We start from the raw sequence: 14,546 nt of genomic DNA, 5'->3' as shown, positions 1-14,546 counted from the left end.
GGATAGCAGCAGCATGCTGAATTTTATACAACTGAGACGCAGCCCTCAGAATTCCTGGCAATTTACTAATGTGACCCTTGGTTAAGCAAGGTGTTGAAGACTCATCTATAAAGGTTCTTACTACAGGCTATAGGAACATGCATATTGCAGGTGGAGATGGTCTTACTTGGGTCAAATGGATGCGGCTGTAGACAATTCACCACGTGATTATCAGCTTCCAGCAGCATCAGATGCTCAGCAGTATGCCGATCCCAGATGAAGATATGGCCACAATCTGAACCGCTCATTACAAAGTTAGAACCCCAGAAATTGGCTTCCTTTATCTATAGTAAAAATAAAATGAATTACAAATATTTGTTATGATTTACATGGTTAGTCTAGAAATAACAGATGTGAAGTGTTAATTTTGTAAGCCATTTCTAGAAAGTATTTCCCACTTTCACAATAGTGCTGGCCCTAATTTAAGGATTTTCCAAATGCAAAGTCAATTTTTGAATTGACAACTCTATAAAGCCAGTGAATTAAATCCATGCCTCCTCTCTTTAGCAATTCTGATTAATCATCATCAAGATCAAGCGCTTTATCATTTTGTAACTGTTTGACCACAAGCATCAGATCCTCTAATGTCACCGGTCTGTTTTCTGCTCGATACATTTTTGGATTAAGTTGTAGTTTACATCTTGGTGGGGATCTGTTCACTAATTCACAAAAATGCTCACACTAAAACTTAAACTGTGCATCAAAAAGCCTGGCAGTATTCTCCATTTTTGTCCTTATCTGGTGGAAGATGCGAGTTAAGGACTTGCTCTGGAACAGGGTTTGAAATTACGCAAGGAGTGGCCCTTGTATTGGGGATATGCTTTTTGCTGTCCCTATGAAATACCCCCAAATTTGGCCTTGAAAAACTAAAGTTCACACATGCTTAGTAAAGACTGCTTAGATTTTAGCAGCTAAAATCTCAGAAGATTCTGTTTTTACTGAGCATGTGCCATTCTCTCTCAACTCCTAGTGTTCACTAGATTGTGCATGCACCATCCCATCCCCTCAAAGCAACTAAGAATGATCAAGTCCAGGACGACAGGGGCTTAGAAGGACTCTCACTGTAATAGCTGAGTAGCCTTGCTAAATTTCAGGTGTAAGTATAATTGTAGTACTGTGTAAGTGGTAACTGTATGCCTGTTTGCTTAACTAATTACTTTTTTCTTTTGAATAAAGTTTGGTTATATCATTCAAAAGTGTTGCCTACTGGTCGTCTACTAAATAGATTTTCTGCAACTGACCTATAGGCTTAAACCTGAAAACTAAATTGGGCTTTATTGCACCCTTATCTATAACAACATAATATTAATTGGGAACATTTCAAGTAAAGTTACATAAGGTTACACAGGTTTTAGAGTAGCAGCCGTGTTAGTCTGTATTCGCAAAAAGAAAAGGAGTACTTGTGGCACCTTAGAGACTAACAAATTTATTTGAGCATAAGCTTTCATGAGCTACAGCTAAATCGGATGCATTCAGTGGAAAATACAGTGGGGAGATTTATATACATAGAGAACATGAAACAATGGGTGTTACCATACATATTGTAACGAGAGTAATCACTTAAGGTGAGCTATTACCAGCAGGAGAGCTGGTGGGAAAAAGCTTTTGTAGTGATAATCAAGGTGGGCCATTTCCAGCAGTTGTTGGATCATATTAAAGAAGTTCTGTATTACAATCACAAATGAGTTTGATTCCCCATAGTTTAAATTCCAGGATATTACTAATTAAGAGGTCTCTTGGTTTTTGGTACTGTTTCTCTCCCTCTATGTGTGAAACTTGCAAGCTGCTAATTGTGTTAGTACATTCTAAGACAGAGTCTGTTCTCAAAGCAATTCACAGAGAGAGACTCAAAGCAATACTCTAACAACAGAAACAGCACCCAGAGACTCCCCGCCCTTTTGTTGTATTAACAATTGTGATTAAAATAGAGATAGAGGATGTATGTGGATGGATGCTTGGTGTGGATAATAACTGAATGATCAGGGAGGTGCCAGCCTAAGAATCCAGTGTCCATCGGCTGAAGAAGGAATCAAGTGGAAATAACCAGAGGACCCCCCGGAGGGCAGACTGGAATCCACCCAACAGCCTCAAGAATGGGAGAACCAAAGAACAAGATAACATCTTGGAGCCGTCAGGAATGTGCTATCTGCTGATTGATTCAGCAACAGCATGATGAAGCAATTCCCATAGACTGGCATAGGAAGAAATTCCTATAAAAATAGACTCTAAAAAGTGAGAACTTTGGGGTCTGATTCTGCAAACCAACTTCCAGGAGCATCAGATGAGCATCTGACAAGGCCCTGCTCCCTCCTCATGTCCAGGCCACCTGGCCAGTGGCTTGGCATGAGCAACTCTAAGGCTGGTAACTATGATAACAACCTTGCAGAACCTGTGTGTGTGTGTGTGTGTGTTTGTATGAATGAATGTGTGACTAAATATGAGATTGAATGGAATGTTATAACTATAACTAACTGCTTACTATGATTCTTTCTGTACTCACAATAAATGTGGTATTTTGCCTTTTTCCCTTTAATAAGATCCTGCTGGTTTTTATTTTATTGGTATAACACAGTTGACAAGAACGTCTGAGGAACAGTGCGGGGGCGGGGGGGTGAGTGGGGAATAAACATGGGTAAATAGTTTTACTTTGTGTAATGACCCATCCACTCCCAGTCTCTATTCAAGCCTAAGTTAATTGTATCCAGTTTGCAAATTAATTCCAATTCAGCAGTCTCTCGGAGTCTGTTTTTGAAGTTTTTTTGTTGAAGAATTGCAACTTTTAAGTCTCTAATTGAGTGACCAAAGAGACTGAAGTGTTCTCCGACTGGTTTTTGAATGTTCTAATTCTTGATATCTGATTTGTGTCCATTTATTCTTTTACGTAGAGACTGTCCCGAGTTTGACCAATGTACATGGCAGAGGGACACTGCTGGCACATGATGGCATATATCACATTGGTAGATGTGCAGGTGAACAAGCCTCTGATAGTGTGGCTGATGTGATTAGGCCCTGTGATGGTGTCCCCTGAAAAGATATGTGGACACAGTTGGCAACGGGCTTTGTTGCAAGGATAGGTTCCTGGGTTAGTGGTTTTGTTGTGTGGTATGTGGTTGCTGGTGAGTATTTGCTTCAGGTTGGGGGGCTGTCTGTAAGCGAGGACTGGCCTGTCTCCCAGAATCTGTGAGAGTGATGGGTCGTCCTTCAGGATAGGTTGTAGATCCTTGATGATGCGTTGGAGAGGTTTTAGTTGGGGGCTGAAGGTGATGGCTAGTGGTGTTCTGTTATTTTCTTTGTTGGGCCTGTCCTGTAGTTGGTGACATGTTCAGACCCGATGGGGGAACAGAATCTTGTACCTGTGGGAATGATCCGTCCAAGCCCTTTAGAAACCTGATGGTGAAGGGGTTGTAAAAAAGAAATCCATTATCTACCGAGGGATGAAAAGCAGAGACAGCTGCCAGATGTGCTGTGGGAAGGAAGGAAAAGGGGGACTGCTAGAGTTCCTTAACTGGCTCCATAATGACTTACTTAATCAGCAGAGCCACTCTGGAAGGTGCCACTGAAGCCAGAATATTCAACAGTGTTTGAGATTTTTCATGGACCTTTTCTGCTTGAAGATCCAGAACAGAACCCCTTCTCAGTAGATCTTGGTGAGCCCTGTAATACTCTGGTGGTGGTGAGTCACTTACTGGCTCTGGTGATGAGGAAGAGGATCCACAAGGATGCTGAGCTAACACCTGCTCCGTGTCTTGCAGTTGGGGAGCTGCCTGAGTGACTTCTAGCTGCTCAATCACAGTACCAGGTTCTGAGAACGTTGCCTGCTGATGCTCTTGGTGCACCTTCACGGAAACAGACTGATATGGGTGAGAGAAAGTCCTAGCAGGAGGAAGACACCCTATGGTGTCCAAAAAGACCACTGACATGGCTCTTGGATGCAACTTTGACCAGGCCATTGCCCCCTTAGGAGGAGGCCACTGCTGAGACTGATGCAAGATCCATGGCCCTCAAGTCTCTGACAGAGGATCTACACCATACCTAGATTGGGACACAAAAGACTGCACCTCCAAATCAGAGGAATATGACCCTGAGTCCTCTGATAATAGGGGAGCAGAGCCCTTTGGAACCAGAGATAAGTAGCCAGAGGCTAGGGATGACAGTACCAGGTGTATTATCGCTGACTTACCTCTCGATTGCACCAGCTTCTGAGGCTGTAGAAAGTAATGGTACTACATGGTCCTAAAGAGGCAAAGTGGGAAACACAGGCACTTGTACTGGTTGAAAGCCTTTCCGTACCACCACCACCACCAGGGACTCTGGTACTGAGAGATTAAGCGTTCTCTTGTGGATGCATATGCCTCTGGTGTCATTGGTACAGATTCCTTTCCTTGATATCTTTCGATGGATACTTCAGGGGTTGGCCTCGACAGACTTGGCACAGGTTCCAGAGTCGATGATCCACTCTTCTTAGATGAGGACTTCTCTAGAGATCCTCAGACCCGCTCCCAGAGCCATGGCCTCCAGCTGACTTCAGTACCAACGATCTAGCCGAACAGGGTACCGAGCCTTTGGTGAGCTTCTCTCCCCACTTTGGTCTGATGATAGAGAGCAAGATGCCATAGACATCTCTGGTGGGGCACGCCATACCAAAGCTGCAGTACTCCGAGCCCGTTCCGAACATGGCAGCTCCGATGGTGGATGAAGTGCTGCCTCCATATGGAGATGTTTGAGCCTGGATACTCTATCCTCAGACTGGGGCTTAAATCCCTTACAGATGTGACACCTGTCACTAATGTGGGACTTACCCAAGTATTATAAGCAGCTGGGGTGCAAGTCGCTGACCAGCATTGCCTTGCTACACAGCTAACAGGACTTAAACCCCAGAGAGCAAGGCATGGCTCCTATACTGGAATTTGGTCAAAAAAGACCTAAAAACTGAAAATTAATACTAACATTTATCTATACTACACTTAACTTACTACTAACTTCTAAGAAAAAAACAGGCTATATACAAGGAGTGAAGGAAGAACTTGCTACAAGCAAGACTCAAAGTGCTTCAACAACAGTCACTGGTGGGGAGAAGGAACTGAACGGGGTCAGAGGTGGCTCCGCCTTCTTAAACCTGAATGCAATGACATGCAACAGCAGAGATTGCCTGAGCCACCACACCAGGTACTGCTGAGTGAAAAGAACATGTCTGACAATTGTGTACAGGGCATGCACACCCCTACAGCGGAATGGACATGAGCAATTACTCAAAGAAGAACCTAGGAAACCTGATTCATTGTCATGCAGGCTTAGACTACAAGCACATTATGGAGTGTCTCATGAGAAATGTACATAACTTCTCTAAAATGCCAAATTTTGTGGTTACAGATCTAATGTACAATTAAAAATATCTTAAATGTATTACACAATCCCTTTTTAGCAAGCATATCAATGTAACAACTAAACTATTTCAGCCTAAAATATCAACTCTGCAGTTCTTAAAGCAGTATTTCTGTACCATTGTCCTGGAGTTCCGATGACCCTTATACACCATCTTTATTAAAGGTCGTCTAATATTCAGGGTTTCCAATTCTTCCATCTCTTTCCTTTCTTTTCTTCTTCTGAAGAGTTCCTGAATGCGAGCAACAGCAGATCGTCTAGGAATCACAAAGAGAACACCACTGAAAGACCATCATACAGAGACATAGTCTGCATAGACAGAGCTTTTCGAAATAGCGTACTAGGGCAACTACAAAGCAGTACCAAATAGCTTAATCAGCCTACTTAAACTCAACCTTTCTCCCCAAATTTGGCACAGATACCAACACTATTACAATTATTTGAAGTTACAGATTGTGAGCTTTTCCATATTGGTTTAGAACAGGAAGAACATGCAACACAGTGAAATGTCAAGGGTCATGTTATTTTCTTCATTCTCTTTAAAACATACAAACTCTAGAGGCAGGCAAAATTCACATGTAACTTTACTTTGCAATAGAATATTTTCAAAATCCTGTAGAACTTCTCCCATCCCCTGTGCTAGCAAACGTGTTAAAGGGTGAATATATATATAAAAATGGTTAATATAAAGGTTAGCTATTATTAAAGACCTAGTTTAACCTTTAATTGTTTTCTTTCACCTTTATTACATTTTAATAGGACCTTCATTTCTCATTATTTCCTACTTTAGGGTGAAGATCCTTTGTCTGACAGTTTCTTGTCAATGTTTTTGCTATGATGAGAATGAGCAATAAGAAATGTTTAATAGTACTGATTGGGAAACGGAGAAGAGCTAGTTCTGAAGGCTAGAAAAAAAACAATTGTGGTGGGAAGCTGCCCCTAATGCAGCAGCAGACCCACACAAAAAGGCTTCCTGAAGTGACAGGAGAAAGCAGCTAGGTTAAACACCCTAGTTTGTGGCTGCTGGACTCCAGGAAGCTACAGCTTTGGTGATGCTATAGAAATTCTGGTTGCTTGAGTTCTTCCATCTGGTTCATCTTCCTGTCCCCTGGCTGCACCTTTGCAGCTTCCCCTCAGCTCCAGCTATGGTCACACTTTTACCTCCGAGATTTGCTCACAGCACTCACTTTCTCCTCCATATGGCTGCTGCCATCCTGCTCAATGCCCTGAGTGGAACTAGAGTATGATGGTCGAAGTGGAACAGCAGTCACAGTAGGAAGTGGGTGGAGGTGCTGATTGCTGGTGGAATGTAATGGATGAAATTGGCCAGGGCAGGAATTCTTGATAGGCAACAGAACCATAGGGAAGGAAACCGCCACCACCTGACTAGTAACTTCCAGTAGGCCAGAAATGATGAAGTGTCATATTTTAGTCACTACCTCTTCACACTGTTCCATAACATGTGTCTGTTGCAGAAGGAAGTAGCTGTCTCTCCCACCTCTAGAGCTACTTCCATACTTCATACCAGAGTCAGCTCTTCCTGCCCTTCCCAATTAGTCATCTCCGCTCCCAGTTCAGTCTATAGATTTCCTTCTCAGTCTTGCCATAGAAGAAAGATGGAGAGAAAATGTTGCTGGAGGAAGCATTGGATCCTAAAAGCTGAAAGTAACGCTAAGTGGGCATAAGAGAAAATTTAATCTACTATAAAAAGTGTCGTCGTCGTCATCGTCCCCCTACCCCCAGAGAAAAAAAGCTCACCAGTTAGACTGGTCTTTTATTGTTAAAAAGAATAAAGAAAAATTTTAACCACATTTGACGGAAGTTAGAGAGGAAAGAATTGATGGGATCACCCAGTCCATCTAACAATGGACTATTCCTGATGATACATTTCCTAGTGATTTGTCTACTGTAGTTTTAAAAGTCCCAGGAGATGGAGGCTTCCACCAATTTTTTTTGGGAGACTTTTCTGGAGTACAATTAATTTTGCTATTGGGTGATTTTTCCTGGAAGCCAAGCTAAGTCTTCCCTTTTATAGTTATATCCCATTACTTATTATGTGTCCCCGTCTCGCCGTGTATCACACTAAATAATCCTATCCGCTCTTTAGTGTTTACACCCTTCAAGTATTTGTAGATATATAACACTACTCTTACATTTATTGAATATTTGGATTACTCCCAAGAGATTAACAACATTCTGCTCATTTGTCATCTTCTATACAGAAAGGGAAACTATGGAGAGTTATGCATTCCACACTTATGCAAAGTATTTCTGGAACCATAACTAGAGCTATGTGCTCCAGCTATATGTCAATACAAATATACACACATGATTTGTGTACAGCATGACAAAGCTCTGTCCTTGCCTCCGTGGGTCCCACATTTCCTGGCGGATTTTACTAGCCTCAGAGGCTCACTGTGACCCTGCACGTAACCCTTCTTTCTCTAGAGACAAGGGTCACAGTCTACTAAGCCATTTTCATCATAAGCCAGCGAGGGAGGTGAGGAGACGTTATCCTTCCTTGCATAGTCTCTGTGATCTCCCAGTCTCAGTGATTAATCGGGGGCAAAGGTCGGGGGGGGGGAGCTCGGGCGCACCCTCTACTCCGGGCTCCAGCCCAGGGACCCTAATAGTATCAGCTATGGTAGCTGACCTTTTAGAAACATTACATGTACAATTCCCTGGGCTATTCCCCCACTTCCTCAAGCTCTACTTCACCCTTACCTCAGAGCCTCCTTCCTTGTGCCTGATATGGTGTGTACTACTCAACCTCTCCAACAGCACAACTTCCTCCCACAGCTCCTGACATCCACCCACCTGAATGACTGGGAGGCTTTTAACTAGTTTCAGCCAGCCCCCGATTGGCTTCAGGTGTCCCAATCAACCTAGCTGTCTTCCCTGCTTTCTGGAAGGATCTTAATTGGCTCAGGTGTCTTAATTGACCTGGAGCAGCTGCCATTTCACTTATCCTGGTACCAGGGATTAGTTTAGCCTGGAGCTAATATATCTATCTCCCACTACTTTTCTATAGCCATGTGGCCTTGCCCCGTCACAACAGATACACATTTGAAAAGATCAGCTTTGCGATCACAGAGAAATGAACAAAAAGCATCATGTGACACCGAACCCCATAGTCATCATAGTAATATGGTTATGGCATAATTATGATGCATTTTGTACAAGATGAGTCATGTGAGATATCATTGGAAAAGTTATGATTTGCTGAACATGATTATCCTATTTGTATACATGCATCATTTTTGTATCTGAAATTATAAATACTATGTATCTGTACTTCAAATGCAGTTACACCTGGGTGACACCCACTAGACAAGATGCTTTCAGTCTAGATAGCTGGCTGGGAAGGGCCTATTCAGGGCAATGAGCCATTAGTGAAAACAATGCGCCTTAATAAAAGCTTATCTCCCACCTAGTAAGCCTTCCTGAGAATACTCCAGACATCCTGTAAGTAATATCTGCTATGACTCTACAAGGACATGTGACCAGGCCACATGATTCTGGACTCCATCTTGGGATGTCTATTTTTCCATAAACCCATCTGGGAACCAAGTTTTGAAACAAAGGGTTCCTGCCATATGCTAAAGCTATATAAGGTAGGGAATGACATCATCTGTGCTTCTTCACTCCCCACACAAGAAGACTCCTGCGAACACCTTAGGAACAAAGACTGAACTGTGGGGAAGTGCTGGACCAAGGCTAAAGGGATTTCTAGCCTGTGTCTGAAGATCTGAAGAACCCAAGCTGTAAAGCTAATGCAGCTTCTGCCTTAAGAATCTACAAGTCTGCCAGTACCATCAGTTAGATTGGATATGAATAGCAGATTCTCACTCTAGTATATTAAGCTTAGTTTGTGTATTGTTTATATGCTGGGTAATCTGCTTTAATCTGTTTGCTATCCCTTATAATCACTTAAAATTAGTGCTGTCAAGCGATTAAAAAAAACTAATAATTATTAATCACACTGTTAAACAATAATAGAATACTATTTATATAGATAGTTTTGGATGTTTTCCACATTTTCAAATATATTGATTTCACTTACAACACAGAATACAAAGTGTACAGTGCTCACTTTATATTTATTTTTATTATAAATATTTGCACTGTAAAAATACAAGAAATAGTATTTCTCCATTCACTTAATACAAGTACTGTAGTGCAATCTCTTTATCATGAAAGTTGAACTTACAAATGTAAAATTATGTACAAAAAATAACTGCATTCAAAAATAAAAGACTGCAAAACTTCATGTACTAGTCCACTCAGTCCTACTTCTTGTTCAGGCAATCATTCAGACAAACAAGTTTTTTTACATTCGCAAGAGACAATGCTGTCTGCTTCTTGTTTACAATATCACCTGAAAGTGAGAACAGACGTTCGTGTGGCACTGTTGTAGCCGGCGTTGCAAGATATTTATGTGCTAGATGTGCTAAATATTCATATGTCCCTTCATGCTTTGTCCACCATTCCAGAGGACATGCTTCCATGCTGATGATGGGTTCTGCTCGATAACGATCCAAAGCAGTGCAGACCTATGCATGTTCATTTTCGTCATCATGAGTCAGATGCCACCAGCAGAAGGTTGATTTTCTTTTTTGGGGGCTTGAGTTCTGTAGTTTCCGCACCAGAGTGTTGCTCTTTTAAGACTTCTGAAAGCATGCTCCACACCCCGTGTCTCAGATTTTGGAAGGCACTTCAGATTCTTAAATCTTGAGTCGAGTGCTGTAGCTATCTTTAGAAATCTCACATTGGTACCTTCTTTGAGTTTTGTCAAATCTGCAGTGAAAGTGTTCTTAAAACAAATAATATGCTGGGTCATCATCCAAGACTGCTATAACATGAAATATATGGCAGAATGCGGCTAAAACACAGAGCAGGAGAAATACAATTCTCCCCCCAGGAGTTCAGTCACAAATTTAATTAACACATTTTGTTTTAATGAGCATCATCAGCATGGAAGCATGTCCTCTGGAATGGTGGCCAAAGCATGAAGGGGCATATGAATTTTTAGCATATCTGGCACGTAAATACCTTGCAATGCCGGCTACAAAAGTGCTATGCAAACGCCTGTTCTCACTGATGACATTGTACATAAGAAGCGGGCAGCATTATCTCCTGTAAATGTAAATAAACTTGTTTGGCTGAACAAGAAGTAGGACTGAGTGGACTTGTAGGCTCTAAAGTTTTACATTGTTTTATTTTTGAGTGCAGTTATGTAACAAAAAAATCTACATTTGTAAGTTATGCTTTCACAATAAAGAGATTGCACTATGGTACTTGTATAAGGTGAATTGAAAAATACGATTTCTTTTGTTTATCATTTTTACAGTGCAAATATTTGTAATAAAAATAATATAAAGTGAGTACTGTACACTTTGTATTCTGTATTGTAATTGAAATAAATATATTTGAAAATGTAGAAAAACATCCAAAATATTTAATAAATTTCAGTTGGTATTCTATTAACAGTGCGATAAAAACTGTGATTAATCACAATAAATTGTTAATTGCAATTAATTTTGTTGAGTTAATTGCGTGAGTTAACTGTGATTAATCGACAGCCCTACTTAAAATCTATTTTTTGTAGTTAATAAATGTATTTTATGTTTTAATCCAAACCAGTGAGCTTTGACTGGAGTGCTTGGGGAAAATCTCTGCTTGATTACCACAAATGTGCATTGTTCTCTTAGAATCATAGAATATCAGGGTTGGAAGGGACCTCAGGAGGTCATCTAGTCCAACCCCCTGCTCAAAAGCAGGACCCATACCCAATTAAATCATCCCAGCCAGGGCTTTGTCAAGCCTGACCTTAAAAACTTCTAAGGAAGGAGATTCCACCACCTCCCTAGGCAACGCATTCCAGTGTTTCACCACCCTCCTAGTGAAAAAGTTTTTCCTAATATCCAACCTAAACCTCCCCCACTGCAACTTGAGACCATTACTCCTTGTCCTGTCCTCTTCCACCACTGAGAATAGTCTAGAACCATCCTCTCCGGAACTACCTCTCAGGTAGTTGAAAGCAGCTATCAAATCCCCCCTCATTCTTCTCTTCTGCAGACTAAACAGTCCCAGTTCCCTCAGCCTCTCCTCATAACTCATGTGTTCCAGACCCCTAATCATTTTTGTTGCCCTTCACTGGACTCTCTCCAATTTATCCACATCCTTCTTGTAGTGTGGGGCCCAAAACTGGACACAGTACTCCAGATGAGGCCTCACCAATGTCGAATAGAGGGGGACGATCACGTCCCTCGATCTGCTCACTATGCCCCTACTTATACATCCCAAAATGCCATTGGCCTTCTTGGCAACAAGGGCACACTGCTGGCTCATATCCAGCTTCTCATCCACTGTCACCCCTAGGTCCTTTTCCGCAGAACTGCTGCCTAGCCATTCGGTCCCTAGTCTGTAGCTGTGCATTGGATTCTTCCGTCCTAAGTGCAGGACCCTGCACTTATCCTTATTGAACCTCATCAGATTTCTTTTGGCCCAATCCTCCAATTTGTCTAGGTCCCTCTGTATCCTATCCCTGCCCTCCAGCGTATCTACCACTCCTCCCAGTTTAGTATCATCCGCAAATTTGCTGAGAGTGCAATCCACACCATCCTCCAGATCATTTATGAAGATATTGAACAAAACCGGCCCCAGGACCGACCCCTGGGGCACTCCACTTGACATCAGCTGCCAACTAGACATGGAGCCATTGATCACTACCCGTTGAGCCCGACAATCTAGCCAACTTTCTACCCACCTTATAGTGCATTGAGGGAGAGGTGGACCAGGTATTAAACTTATATACTGACCCAGATTTGACCAGGGCAGGATGGTACTGCCCTGGGGTTGTAGGCTGGGAAGCTGTGGATACAGAGCCTGCATGTAACTGCATCTGGGTGTGTCCCTACCTGTGTGAATGCTAGTGAAAGTACAGGCTGGAGGGCTTTGCAGCTTGTCACAGCAGCACAGTGTGACAGGGAGCCCAGGCTGGTGGGTCAGAGGGCTCAGTGGTACCCCAGTTCCAGGTTGCACACACAGAACACCAGGTTGCCTCCCATTCTAGTACTAACCAGGCAAAAAAGCAGTTTAGCTTTGGAAAGAAAAGAGATCTATTCAACACATTAGGGCCTTTTGTTTTCAAGTGTGTACTGCTATCCTTTCAACTGCCACTTATTGGGACTTCTATCAGTTCCAGGAGGTGCTTGTACATCTCTGGTCTTATACCATTAGCTTAATTTTTTTTAAACCACTGAGTGGGGGATCAGCTGATTAGTTAAAAGGTTATCATTGCAGATAAAGTGCTAAATCTGGGTTACCCCTAGTAAGATAGTCTAGTCCTTCAAAGGAATAAAAACTTGCTGAGTACAACTAAAAAAGTCTTGGGGCTCTTGCTAGTCTTATTACTACTCTTGGTCACACAGATTGCCACAGATACAAGAATCATCTTTGCACCTTGGCACACCCAGGATGCTTCCACTCACGCCTCTCAGATGAGGACCTAGCCACTGTGATACACATATTATCAATCACACTTATGCCTTCCAAACACCAATTTAGATTCACCTCTGAAGTTAAGTCCTGGTTCTAAGTGAAAAGGCACTAATTGACTGTAATTTAGCTATCTCTGAAATGGGGCCATTTGGAGAGTAAGGCTAATACAACTACACTTCACAGGGAGGTTCTGGCTATCAGGCTTTGGGAACAAAGTATTCTTGATGTTGAGACCCTGGCTACAGAACTCCTTGCCAGACAAGACCAGACTGGGCCCTAGCCTAATATTGCTTCAGATGCATGGGGAGAACACACCTTTTTGATAAAGCCTCCCCCAGAATTGCTGCTCTGTGCACAGATTTTTAAATTAAAACAAAACAGTTACACATCTCTGTCCTGGAAGTACAAAAAGAGCAGCATATTTTCGTTCTGGGCTTTTGTTCATTTTTAATTTCAGATACAATGGTAACAGTTATGATATAAAAATATAAATGTTAGATAGCAATCTGAAAATTTGATGTAGGCTCACACATACACAAAGCCAGAAGAGAAAGTAAGATGCTGTGCAATTTTTTTAATGTTCCAAATTTTGATCTTTGCTGAGCTTGAACAATTGTTTTTTAAAAAATTGCACACTTCACCGAACATGAGAAGTAGGGCTGTTGCCAACCCTCCAGAACTGTCCTGGAGTCTCCAGGAACTAAAGATTCATCTTTAAAGATTATGTGATGAAATCTCCAGCAAGACGTCCAATCAAAACCGGCAACTCTACTGAGAAGTCAGGAAGTAATCTGTGATACATACTCTGGTACAGCGCTTTTCTGGTGACCTCACCAGTTGCTGCCAAATATAAATTATTTATTTGTATTTTAGAAGTAAATTTCTAGTCCTTATGATTGTGAAGAAATCTGAATGTAACCCTAAGTAATGCTGTCTTACTGAAACTGCCGGTAACAATACCTTTAAAAGGTTTTGTTCACAATACAGAAAGTTATGCTGCAGAATGCAATTACACAATGATTTGGTCCTGTACACAGAGAGAGACTGAACTATGTTTTGACTATGTCTCCATACCATGCTAAAGCCTTTATTTTAGGATAATTCAGGGATGCTCTTTGGTCTCAACTACATTACAAAATCAAAACCAATGTTCTATTCATGTTGAGTGCTACCTTGATATATCATCCCATAATAAAGTAGGTTTGTGTTGCGTATATGGGACAGGACCCAAGAAGGCGTGTAGTGCCTCAGTCATCTCAATGGCACGTTAAATTTTCATCAGATTTCAAAGGTAAAGTATCGTTGTCATACATTTCAATTCTGATTATTTTAGCAGAAGTATCCAAGTAGTCTTGGATAGGGACAGCACTTTTTTCCTAGACTGACTCCAGCAGAGCCAAATTTGAATCTTGAAAACAAATGGTCATAAAAGGAATTTTTTCCTAGTTATGTTATTCAAAAACAGCTTAGACTTTCTACAAAGTTCCCATACAATTCACTTTTAGGCTAACATTTGGAAGCAGAAATTTAAGCCCAAAAAGTAGTTTTTCGAGATTGAACTGCTACTGAAAAGAATGGTTTGAATGGAGTGGCCATCACACCTTTCCCGGAAGTAGCGCCAG

General features: G+C 41.7%; 1 protein-coding gene across 7 annotated transcripts in view; it reads right to left on the bottom strand.

Moving 5' to 3' along the window:
- Positions 1-14,546, bottom strand: part of LOC140895389 (DDB1- and CUL4-associated factor 6) — a 247,164-nt gene that overhangs the window by 7,175 nt on the left and 225,443 nt on the right. For all 7 annotated transcript variants that reach the window (XM_073304939.1, XM_073304947.1, XM_073304957.1 and 4 more), the window contains 2 exons: positions 5,540-5,678; positions 167-323 (listed from right to left, as the gene is read on the bottom strand). In XM_073304939.1, the coding sequence (XP_073161040.1) occupies positions 167-323; positions 5,540-5,678 (296 nt within the window). The remainder of the gene's footprint in view (positions 1-166; positions 324-5,539; positions 5,679-14,546) is intronic.

This window comes from Lepidochelys kempii, chromosome 1, assembly GCF_965140285.1.
Source record: "Lepidochelys kempii isolate rLepKem1 chromosome 1, rLepKem1.hap1, whole genome shotgun sequence".
NCBI lineage: Eukaryota > Metazoa > Chordata > Testudines > Cheloniidae > Lepidochelys > Lepidochelys kempii.
This window is presented reverse-complemented; position numbering and strand designations above follow the sequence as displayed.